This window comes from Mesoplodon densirostris, chromosome 7 (genome assembly GCF_025265405.1).
Source record: "Mesoplodon densirostris isolate mMesDen1 chromosome 7, mMesDen1 primary haplotype, whole genome shotgun sequence".
Taxonomy (NCBI): Eukaryota; Metazoa; Chordata; class Mammalia; order Artiodactyla; family Ziphiidae; genus Mesoplodon; species Mesoplodon densirostris.
The window spans coordinates 33,939,482-33,951,540 of record NC_082667.1 but is presented as its reverse complement, the minus strand read 5'-3'; the positions used below and the strand labels follow the sequence as shown (position 1 = coordinate 33,951,540).

Genomic DNA, 12,059 nt, shown 5'->3' with positions numbered 1-12,059 from the left:
GGTATTTTCAAAAGTGTATTTCCTGTTTGTAAAATTTTTTGTCATGGGATTGTGCATTTTTTTCTGCATGGACGTTATAACTCAATAAATTTTTTATTTTCAAAACTGGACTGAGGGCTTCCCTGGTGGCGCAGTGGTTGAGAGTCCGCCTGCCGATGCAGGGGATACGGGTTCGTGCCCCGGTCTGGGAGGATCCCACGTGCCGCAGAGAGGCTGGGCCCGTGAGCCAAGGCCGCTGGGCCTGTGCGTCCGGAGCCTGTGCTCCGCAATGGGGGAGGCCACAACAGTGAGAGGCCCGCGTACAGCAAAAAAAAAAAAAAAAAAAAAAACTGGACTGAGAAAAATGGTATCACCTGAAAATTACAGTAAACCATTGCATACATTTTGCTCAGTGGTGAAACATAATTAATACATCTATTTTAGGTCAAGCACAAGATAAAAGACATATCATCATTTTCTCTATTCAACCTTGTTTTGGAGGTCTTAGCCAGTGCAATTAGCAAAGAAAACAAATAAATGTTATAACTATTAGAAAAAAGTGTTGTCTACTTTAAAAAGCCAAATGAATCAACTAAGTAACGGTAGAACTAAGTTTGTTTAATAAGATATCCAGAATCAAGATCAACTTATAAAGTCAATAGCTTTAAAAGAAGCTGACAATATTCATTTAGACAATTGAATGGAAAAATCCATCCACAATAACAGCAATAGGTCTAACAAGAAATGAATAAGAACTCTATGAAATAACTGTAAAACATTACTGAATTGTATAAAATAACTAGAACAATATATGAGACACTGTATGTTTCTGGACCGGAAGATGCCTTATTGTTATCTAGTTCCCTAAATATAACTATAATATGAATGCGATTTTAATTAAATTCCCTGTTGGAGTTTTTGAGAAATTGAAAAGCTGATTCTAAAATTCACTGAGAAGAAACAAATACAGAAAAAAATTTCAGTAAAACTGTGAATAAAACAGTTGGGTAAAATCTAGGAAATATCAAAATATAGTGCACAGTTTCAGTAACTAAACCATGATATGGCTCTGAGACAAATTCATCTATAGATCAGAATAGATATTTCAAAACATACAGTAAAGAGGAATTTGATACATAAGAAAAATGTCATTTCAAAATCAGTGATGAAAGGATTGCCCCAGTTATGCTAAAACAATTGGCTATCCACATCTAAGTTATATTCCTACCTTTTACCATATGTATAAAACATATTCCAAAATTAATTTGGCAGTTTAGCAACAATTAACAATTAATGCATTTTCATAAGTATACACAACCTTTTAAAGAATAGTATTGGGATGGAGACGATCCACCTGTGCAAGAACAATTCAAATGCCATAAAGGAAAATATTTATCTAGAAATATATTTTAAAAATTGTAGGGGATGATAAATTGAAATACCAATAACAGATTTGGAAAATGTTTTCCATATATCAATAATAACAACTAAAAACCATACTGGACCCAGACAGTCTATAAATCAATATGTTAGATAACTGTTATGGATTGAATTGTGTCCCCCCCCCCAAATTCATATACTGAAGTCCTAACCCATCATATGTGACATCATTTGGAGATGGGTGTTTGCAGAATTGATCAAGTTAACATGAGGTCACTGGAGTGGGCTCTAAATCAATATGACTGGTGTCCTTATAAAAAAGGAAAATTTGGACATGGAGTCGCATATAGAAGACAATGCGAAGAGCCATAGAGGGAAGACAGCCATCTGCAAGCCAAGGGGACAGCCCTAGAACAGATCCTTCCTTCACAGCCCTCATAAGAAGCTAACTCTACCAACAACTTGATTTTGGATTTCTAGACTCTAGAATTGTGAGACAAAAAATTCTGTTGTTTGAGTCACCCATCCTGTGGTATCTTATTATAGAAGCCCCAGAAAATTAATACAATAACTAATCCAAAATTTAAATAGGTAAATGGCCTAGACAGATAACTTATAGAGGAAGAAATACAAGTGCTGATTAAAGTAATGAAAATATAATCAGTCTTTCTAAGGAAGTGATTGGAAATTATATCAGAAGGAAGATATCATTGTTCACCCATGCCATCAAGAAATATTACATAAAGGGAGGGAGGACAATTTCCAGTTCAGGTGAAAGTGTTGAGAAGAATATCAGAATACACTGTACTGATAAGAGAAGTACAGACTAGCCTAGTTTACAGGAAGACAATTTACTGTTGCCTATCAAAATTAACGTGTCAATTTTAGAGTGAAATATTTCCACTTCTGGGAACATATGTCATAGAAAATTTTAGGAAAAATATTTTTACCCATTTATATGGACTTCATTACTTTTCAAGAGAGAAAGAAAAATTGAAAACACCTTAAATGTCCAGTGGTGAAATATACTACAGTATGGGCATAATGGAAAGAGCTCCAAGACAAACAAGACAGTTGCAAAACATGACTGCATGAGGGTCATATTTTTTGTTTTATGTTATGGGAAAAAAACATGTATTGGAAGATAAACATGCACTCATTTTGTAAGTGTAAGAAGATCTGATAAGATGCTAACCAATGCTTCTGTCAAGGTAGTTTACTTCTACAGAGTAACTGATTTCCCCTTTCATAAGGCCTTTGAATGATTGAATCTAGAGTGGTGCTATTAACACTTTTGGCTATATTTTTCTGATAAATGATTTCTTCATGGTTCTTAGTGTATTTGCCAGAAAATAAAGGAATTAAAATTGGTTTTCCTTTCCTCATGAAGTTACTTGAACGCCAGATATGAGAATGAAATTAAAAGATGATTATAAATAATTATAAAGGAAATGCTATTCATAATTTTATTTAATGACAAATAATAAATGGCAAATAAATCCAAATACTGAAAACTTATATATGCAACAGTGATGGAAGAAATCACACAGAATAAGTTCTGTGATGGGCACAGTGAACTGTTATCTATAAAGAATTCCTAGCCAATCAGTATGTTCTTAACAGTATAATGGCAAAGACAGTGGACACTGGAGACTGACTGATGCACTTCCTTGATATGTTCTTGGAAATTATTATTCCTATGACTCAATTTCTTCAGCGGTAAAATGGAATTAATACTAGTGTTTATTAATACTAGTGCTTATCTCATAGAGTTGTTCTGAAGATTAGATGAGTGAATGAATATATGTAAGACCATCTTGCATATAATACATTGTCAGTGCTTGTAATCTAGCACTGTGATTTATTATGGTCACTTAAGATAATTTTAGAGATGTGTTTATTGTCACAAATATTCAGGAAAAAAAATCATGTCATGAAGTAAGGTTGTATAATTAGAAGTAGATGACGATGTGCCTTACTGTTCATTATTTGACTTTGCTAGTATGTCTGAAAGGAAACCTGGGGCATTAATAACTATCTTATTACTGTTCATCAGTGAAAATCTCAAGGCCAGGGAGAAATATTGAGGTTCTTGCAATGGAGCATTCCAATTTCCTTCAAACAAGAGGAATGTGAAGAGTGTTAGAAACCCGCATTTAAAAAATGAGAAAAGACAAAGAATTGTAATAGAAACCTATTGCAGATGGCATGCATTTATTAATCATGACTAAGGCCATTGGTAGACCCAGTCACTTTATAATTCTGCAGAAAGACTGTAAATTCATCAAATTTCTCAGTCATAAATATTTTATACTTTTAAAAATGAATTATCTACTGTGGGTTCAAAGACTACATAAGTTGCTGCTAACACAACAATCTGTGTGAGGTCGTGTAGCATTGCATTTTACAAACAAAGAAACTAAAGATGAGAGAATTTGAGCTATTTTCCTACAAGTTTAATGTTGAACTTGTCAACCCAACTTTGACTAAAAAACTGTTCATACAATGGATTCTCTCTTGGTGAAGGTCTGTGTTTAACTGTTGCCTAAACCAGAGACATGGCAACATTAATAACTAACTCCTTCCCACTCTTTCCCTATAACACACATACACATACAAAATAAAAAATTTTAATTATACATTATTGATTCAGTTTTGTTTATTTTGCTGAAATCAAACCAAGCTTTCCTGTCTCTACTGCTTCCAAACTAATGTAGGCCACCACAGTCTTTTCCGTGGCTTATTTCAGTGGTAACTTCCTTAACAGTCTCCTTTTTTCCAGATTTTTCCATCCTCCAGTGCATTTCCCAGTTTTTAACCAGGGAAATCTTTCCAAAACATAAAACTGACCATGTCACTCCCTGCTTAAAACCTTTCAATTGCTTCCCCTTGATTCCTTTTTTTAAATAGATAAGTTCATTTGTCTTTTTTTTAACTTTTTATTTTATATTGGAGTATAGCCAATTAACAATGTTGTGATAGTTTCAGGCATACAGTAAAGCAACTCAGCCATACATATACATGTATCCATTCTCCCCCAAACTCCCCTCCCATCCAGGCTGCCACATAACATTGAGCAGAGTTCCCTGTGCTATACAGTAGGCCCTTGTTGGTTATCCATTTTAAATATAGCAGTGTGTACATGTCGATTCCAAACTCCCTAACTATCCCTTCCCCCCACCCTTTCCCCCGGTAACCATAAGTTCGTTCTCTAAGTCTGTGAGTCTGTTTCTATTTTGTAAATAAGTTCATTTGTATCATTTCTTTTTAGATTTCATACATAAGGGATATCATATGATACCTTTCTTTCTCTGTCTGACTTACTTTACTCAGTATGACAATCTCTAGATCCATCCAAGTTGCTGCAAATGGCATTATTTCATTCTTTTTAATGGCTGAGTATTGTTCCATTGTATATATATATACCACATCTTCTTTATCCAGTCCTCTGTTGATGGACATTTAGATTGCTTTCATGTCTTCCCCTTGTTTTCCAAACAATGCCCATACTCCTAACCATCATTTAAGAGTTTTGCATACTTTTGCTCATGCTCTCCACATCCTCATTTCAGCAGCAAACCTCTCTACCCCCATTTTCTACTCCAAACCTTCTGACATTTATGCACTTATTTTTTAATTCAGTAGGCTCATTTTCATTAGTATTTACATGTGCTTTCCCCCTTTCGTATAGCTAAATTCTATTTATCTTTCAAAATGCATATATTTTATATTACTTTTACCAGGAATTCTTCTCTGGATTCGTGATTCTAATCTCTAATCACCTGTGTGTACCAATTAATCATTTTTAACCTTTCCCTATCAGGTATAGTTCTGTGCTGCACTGACAACTCTTTCCTTGTCTACATTCTTCCCCCACACGTGCATACTTGCTATAATATATATAAATACACACACACACACAAATATACACACTACTTGTTCATTCATTCCTTAAGTAGGATCTTAGGGTAGTAACTTAATTTTTCTGAGCCCAGTCTTTTATATCGGCAAAATTAGAATTACAATACCTGTATTATTATCTTGCAAAGTCCATATGAGAAAAATGGGGAAAAATGTACATATATATGTATGATAATGAGATTAGTCTTTCCTTCCTTGTAATAGATAACAAGTCTGTTCAAATTTCACTGTAATTACTATAGTTATTGACTGATTTTTAGAGGTATTTTCTTTAATAGCAATAGAGATTTTGAAAGGGGTGCCTTTTCAGTGCACTTCATTCCCTACAAACCAAGGGCGAAGCAAAGCCCCTCCATTCTGCCCTGGTTCCACCCCCAAGTTTGTACCCCCAGTGTCAGAACCTGTCTACATCTCTGATCTAACTTGGTTCAAATCAAATCTCTTGCTGTAAAACTTCAATGACCTTAGAAAAAAGTGTGTAATGTCATGGAAAATATCTATTTTCCAAGAGGTATCTGATAAACTATGTTATACATGCAAAAGATGTGCAGTGTTGTTCTGGAAACTCTGTAGCCTGGATAATCCTCAATGCAAAATCAAACATTTCTTTAAAAAACTGGTATTTCAATTTTCCCTTTTTAGATGAACTAATAAAAACAAAACATCCAGGCTTCCCTGGTGGCGCAGTGGTTGAGAGTCCACCTGCCGATGCAGGGGACACGGGTTCGTGCCCCGGTCCGGGAAGATCCCACATGCTGCGGAGCGGCTGGGCCCGTGAGCCATGGCCGCTGAGCCTGCGCGTCCGGAGCATGTGCTCCGCAACAGGAGAGGCCACAACAGTGAGAGGCCCGCGTATCGCAAAAAAAAAAAAAAATCCTAGTAATTAAGGTTTCAGTTTATCTAGATTTTGCTTAAAATGCAAGGGTCTGTGATTATGGCCAAAATGGCTAAAGCCAAGTGAAGGCATTTGGGGGGCCCTCATGCCTTTTCTTTCTGTGTTAGACAGGACTCTGGAGAGCTAGAAAAGCAGCTGAAGCAAGTCTTGAAGGAGCGGAGCACCATCCTCCGCCAGCTGACAAAAACATCAAGAGAACTTGATGGAATTAAAGTCAACCTTCAGGTGAGATGAAAACTAATTTTCCCAGCAGCAAAGGGTAGGGAGTCACCTGGTTTGTCTCATTGGGTTAACATGTAAAGACTTCTGCATTTTTTACCAGTTTTGAATATATTTCTAGGCTTGAACATGGGAGTTATTATTTATTATTATATGAGCTTTGAAAAGAAATGTCATTTGAAATGCAGTCTGGGAATCTGTGGTTTGCAAATTCAGGAATAAGAAAACTGTGTGCTTGGCAAAGCCATCAATTTCTCAGAGTTTCTAAGATCAGTTTGACCCCTGTGTTTTTTACATTACAAAATGATGAACAGCAGTTATGGCTAAGAGTTATAAATGAATATAGAAATGATCTCTTGAAGAGAACTTTAAATTCCACAAAGGATAGTTCTGAAAATTCTTTAATAAACCTCATTACTAAAATGGGTAAATGCCTCGCAAAGGAAAGTGTCATCTGTGAAAATGTATTAGCACTCAGTGAAATCTAAATCAAAAACCAAAGACAAGATCTATATCTGATAAGAAAAGTTTCTGAAATATCTGAGAATATATTTTAATATTTTCCTTTAACATTGTATTTTTTGAATACATACTGTATACTAAAAGCTTTGCATGTATTATAGGATTTAATTCTCATAATATATCAATGAGGGTAGGCACTATAAATGTGAGTTTTCTTGTTACACGTGAGAAATCATGCTTGAATATCACAAAGGAAACCAGAGTTTAAATGCAGGCAGTCTGACTCCAGAGCCAGTCTGTTAGTTATCGCACTGAACCAAGTTTCTGAACCTTGTGTAATCACCATTTTTCTTAGCTTTTTAGTCCCATGATGATGATTATGGTGTTAGCAACCACTACAGTTTATTGAATGCGGTCTCTTGTGTTAGGTCCTCTTTCTCCAATTTTTAATTAATTTTCACATGATGATTATGCTATGATTATTATTAGCCTCATTTTACAGGTGAGAAAACAGAGTTAGAAAAGGGCTCAGAATCTGAGAGCACAGAGAGAGTTAGGAGGTGGATCTGGTATTTTGAACCAACACCCAAGCTCTTGTTCCAGAAGTTGTATTACATCTTGAGAACATGAAAATAACAGAAAAATTACTCACACTCCAGTAGGATACAATGACAGGTAGCAAGATGGTAACAGTGCAGGAATAACAGTTCTATGGTAGAAGTTTGCACAGAGCATTAGGGACGCACTGACTAGGATGAAAATGGGTGCATTGATTTCCATATAGGAAGTTGAGGCCAGAATGCTACCTTTTCATTAAGTAGAAATTCACAAGTTTTATGAGACTTGAAAGAATATTTAAGACACCTGCACCTTCTTAGAGGCATGAAACACCTGGCACATTGAGAATTTTTCAAGCTTATGGTGAAATAAATGCCCATGAGTGGTCAGCACTTCCAGCCAGGACACTCGGTATCTCTATACTAGCAGCCTAAGTTAAGTCAACCTAAGTGTCCATCGACAGATGAATGGATAAAGAAGATGTGGCACATATATACAATGAAATATTACTCAGCCATAGCAAGAAATGAAATTGAGTTATTTGTAGTGAAGTGGATGGACCTAGAGACTGTCATACAGAGTGAAGTAAGTCAGAAAGAGAAAAACAAATACCATAATACCGTATGCTAACACATATATATGGAATCGAAAAAAAAGACTTCGGATTACAGTCTAGGAAATTACTTGAGATAAATGTACAGTTTTTTGGAGTTACTTTTTGAAAGGGTAATACATCTATCAGTAAATGTAATTGCAACCTTTTAAAATGCCTTTTATTTATTTTGTGACAGCCATTGTGCAAGGTGTTTTTTATTTAGTTTTTATCTTATTAAATCCCCTCAACAAGCTTTTAACAAAATAAGATAATATTTTACTCATTGTACAGTGAGGAAACGAAATTCAAAGAGGCTACAGGAATCTCCCAAAGTCATACATCTAATAAATGTTGATTCCAGGTTTCAAACTCATAGTAAATAAATAAATATATTGCCCATTGTACACTTTTTTTCATATATTTTTCCAGTGGGGCTTCATAAAGACATGAGCTTTGAAAGCCTTGTTCATCTCTGTAACCATAGCACCTGGATGGCATCACAATATAGATCCATAAATAAACATTGTATTAATTAAGTAGTAGGTATATCAATCTTTGGTATCCTTAAAGTCATCAAAATTATTTTCCAAGACGTATACCCCACTTCTCTGGACATTGCTGGGGAAATAATAATCAAATACTCATGAGTTCTTCTAATTGGATACATTTTTCAGACCCTCATCTGCATACCTACCCTTTTCATATTTTCATTTCTTCATTTCATGTTTTGTTTTGTTTTTAATTTCTTGAGGATAGTGCCATGCCCTTTTAATCTTTGTTTCCTTCAGAATGCCTGGAGTATAGCAGATGGTAAATTGAATAAGCATATTTTTATTCTACTTTTCACCAAGTGCTTTCACACATCTATTATCCCCTTTGAGTTTTCCAGTAACTGTCTAATGTAGGCTCTTCAAAATTCTCATCCCTGTTTATCATATAAGGAAGTCAAAGTGCAGATTTTGTGACCTGTCCCAGGTCATATGGCCATGATGCACTTTGAACTGTAAATCCCATGATTGGTGATTTTTCCCCCAAACCTGCTTTTTTGTGTTTTATGTCAAGCTACTCTTTTCAAATAAACAGAGCACCTTTTATTGGCTGCTTCCTAATTATGATACCAATCAGTCATTTTAGGGAAAAGGGTTCTCTTGTGATGTTCACCCCACCACATCCATATCAGAATACTTAACTTACTACATGAAAATTGTTTCTAGCATTAGGCTGAAAAATTGGTGAAGGCAGACACTATGGCTTTGTTGTTAAATAAATATTAGGTAAGCAACACGTTTGCCATTCTTGTTATTGTCAGTTCCTTACCTGTCATAGCTTCTCTTTTTACAAACAATGTTATTGCCTCTGTTTCAACTTTTAATATCAAAAAGGATAGGTTACCCTGTTAAATAATATACTAAGTATAAATAAGAAAGTTTTCAGGGAAGGATTAACGGGTCAGATTCTCTAATGAGAAAAGCTCATGTGGGCTTTTTTCTTTTAATTCACGGTCTGTCAATGCTGAATTTGCCAGAGTAAATAAACAGTAATGACTGAGGTGGTATTTTTTTTCTTTAATACACTATCTATACAGAACAGTTACAATTTTAAATGGCCCTAGTTTTCCTATGCACTCTAATGCATTACTCATAAATAATAAATAGACAAGACCAAACAGGTGCATGCCATTTGACTGCTTTCATCCTGATGTATTATTACTTAGCTTATTTAAGGGAGGCCTTTTATGTCCCCTTGTGTTTGTAGAAACTATGCCAGAACCAGTTTAACATGCCTGCAGAGAACATAGTAAAACTTCAAATGAAGAGCAGAAGATATGTTTTATATTCACTTATAAAGAGACCTAGGTATTTGGAGAGTACTTTCTCCTCCACTGAACCTCTAAAGGCTGAATCTCAGTTCATTTCCTTTCACTCACTGTGTAGCACTTGCACCACTTGGTGTCATAAATTGTGCATCCTGAGAGCCTATGTGCATCCTGAGAGCCATGGGGACCATCATGGCCTCGTTTATACATTCTTATTTCAGGGCATAAGTGCAGCCACACCTTGTGCCATAAACACAAAAGTAAAGTAAGCTTCAATTTATCACCTGAATAAGACTTCTTTTTCCCACTTTTCTTATCAGAGTTTGAAAAACGATGAGAAATCTGCCAAAACTGATGTTCAGAAGCTTCTAGAAATAGGTCAGAAACAAAGGTAAGGCTGTGTTTTCCTTTTATTTTCTTAGTTCTTTTTCTCCATAGCCAAACTCCATTCAGAGACTTCACAAGGATAAGTTTATTCTAAATGCATTCATTTCTTTATATTCTTACTTATACTTTAATGTATAAGAATCTTGTTCAAATGTAGATCCTTATAAAATAAGTGTAGGGTGGCGCTTGAGATTCTGCATTTCTAACACGTTCCCTGGTGATGGGTGATCCCGATACTGATGCTGCTCGTCTGCAGATCTCAATTCAACCGTTAAGGATCTGGAGTACTTTCCTTTATTGTCCCACTAAGATGGGCCCACATAAGTCTGCCCATCAATAAATCCAATAACAATGACATCAGTGGGCCGCTGTTTTTTTTTTTTTTTCCAGATTCTGTGATCTTATAACTTGTAGAGGATTTTGGCCTTTTTTAATAGTATCAAAACTTGATCGTGGCGATAGTGGTGGGGGGTGGTAAGAAATGGGGTAAACTTAACGCAGTAGAATTGGAACAGTTTTATTATTGTTGCCATGTTTTTTTTTGTTTGTTTTTTTTTTTGCGGTATGCGGGCCTCTCACTGTTGTGGCCTCTCCCGTTGCGGAGAACAGGCTCCGGATGCGCAGGCCCAGCGGCCATGGCTCACGGGCCCAGCCGCTCCGCGGCATATGGGATCCTCCCAGACCGGGGCACGAACCCGTATCCCCTGCATCGGCAGGCGGACTCTTAACCACTGCGCCACCAGGGAGGCCCCTGCCATGTTTATTTTGGAAGGAAGTGCACTATGAGCTAGATTTCTATGCAGTATTAAAAAAACTATATGACTTGAAATTGCTTCTCAAGGAAAAAAAAAAAAGCCAAGGTATTTTAAGGTAGAAACAAGTCAGCATTTGTTATTTGTTATACGTTTACTAGAGGCTCTACTAGATGCTTTATATTTTTTTTTTCTTGTTTCAACACCACAAGTATAGATTAAATATTATTGTCCCCATTCAGTAAATGGGAAATTGTTGCTCAAAATGCTTAAGTGAGTTGATGAGAGTTGTGTTAATTGGAATTTGCTCTGCTGTGTCTTACCCATAGCCATACCCTTTCAAGATAGTTTACTGATCCAAAGCAAAAAGCTGTTTAAAAAGTTGACAGATGCTACACTATGTAGTCCCTTCTCACCATCTTCTATCTTCTCCACTGACCTTGCCTCTTGATGCAGAAACCTCATTGCATTGAGGGGATGACATGTTAAAAATCAAATTAAGCATCTTATATTGACTCTTGTTATTATTTAAATGGAATCATTATTTATCGAACATGAAATTCTCGCCAAAGTCCAATATTAAAAAGATGTCATATAAAATATGGGTCTGAGCATGTTTCCAAAATTACATGATTTTAAATTATTTTATTGGTTTGAAATAATCCACTTTTTAAAACACCTGTGCTCAATATCACACAAGTATTTGTGATTCACTGAGTTAGTGAAGAATTATAAACAACATTTTCAATAGAAATAGCTAGTCAAAATGTTACCAAGCCTAAGCTTGTACTGCTCCCTGCACAACAGGCCAATAATCGAGAGACGAGTTCTTGAGGCAAGAAATAGTGACTTTAGGGCCTCCCTGGTGGCGCAAGTGGTTGAGAGTCCGCCTGCCGATGCAGGGGATACAGGTTCGTGCCCCGGTCTGGGAGGATCCCATATGCCGCGGAGCGGCTGGGCCCGTGAGCCATGGCCGCTGAGCCTGCGCGTCCGGAGCCTGTGCTCCGCAACGGGGGAGGCCACAACAGTGAGAGGCCCGCATACCGCAAAAAAAAAAAAAAAAAAAAAAAAAAAAAAAAAAAAAATAGTGACTTT

General features: G+C 36.2%; 1 protein-coding gene across 1 annotated transcript in view; it reads left to right on the top strand.

The window, feature by feature from the left end:
• Window positions 1-12,059, top strand: part of LUZP2 (leucine zipper protein 2) — a gene marked incomplete at its 5' end in the record, with an annotated part of 475,562 nt that overhangs the window by 221,092 nt on the left and 242,411 nt on the right. The window contains 2 exons of the mRNA XM_060105175.1: window positions 6,283-6,400; window positions 10,146-10,216. Coding sequence (XP_059961158.1) covers window positions 6,283-6,400; window positions 10,146-10,216 — 189 coding nt within the window. The remainder of the gene's footprint in view (window positions 1-6,282; window positions 6,401-10,145; window positions 10,217-12,059) is intronic.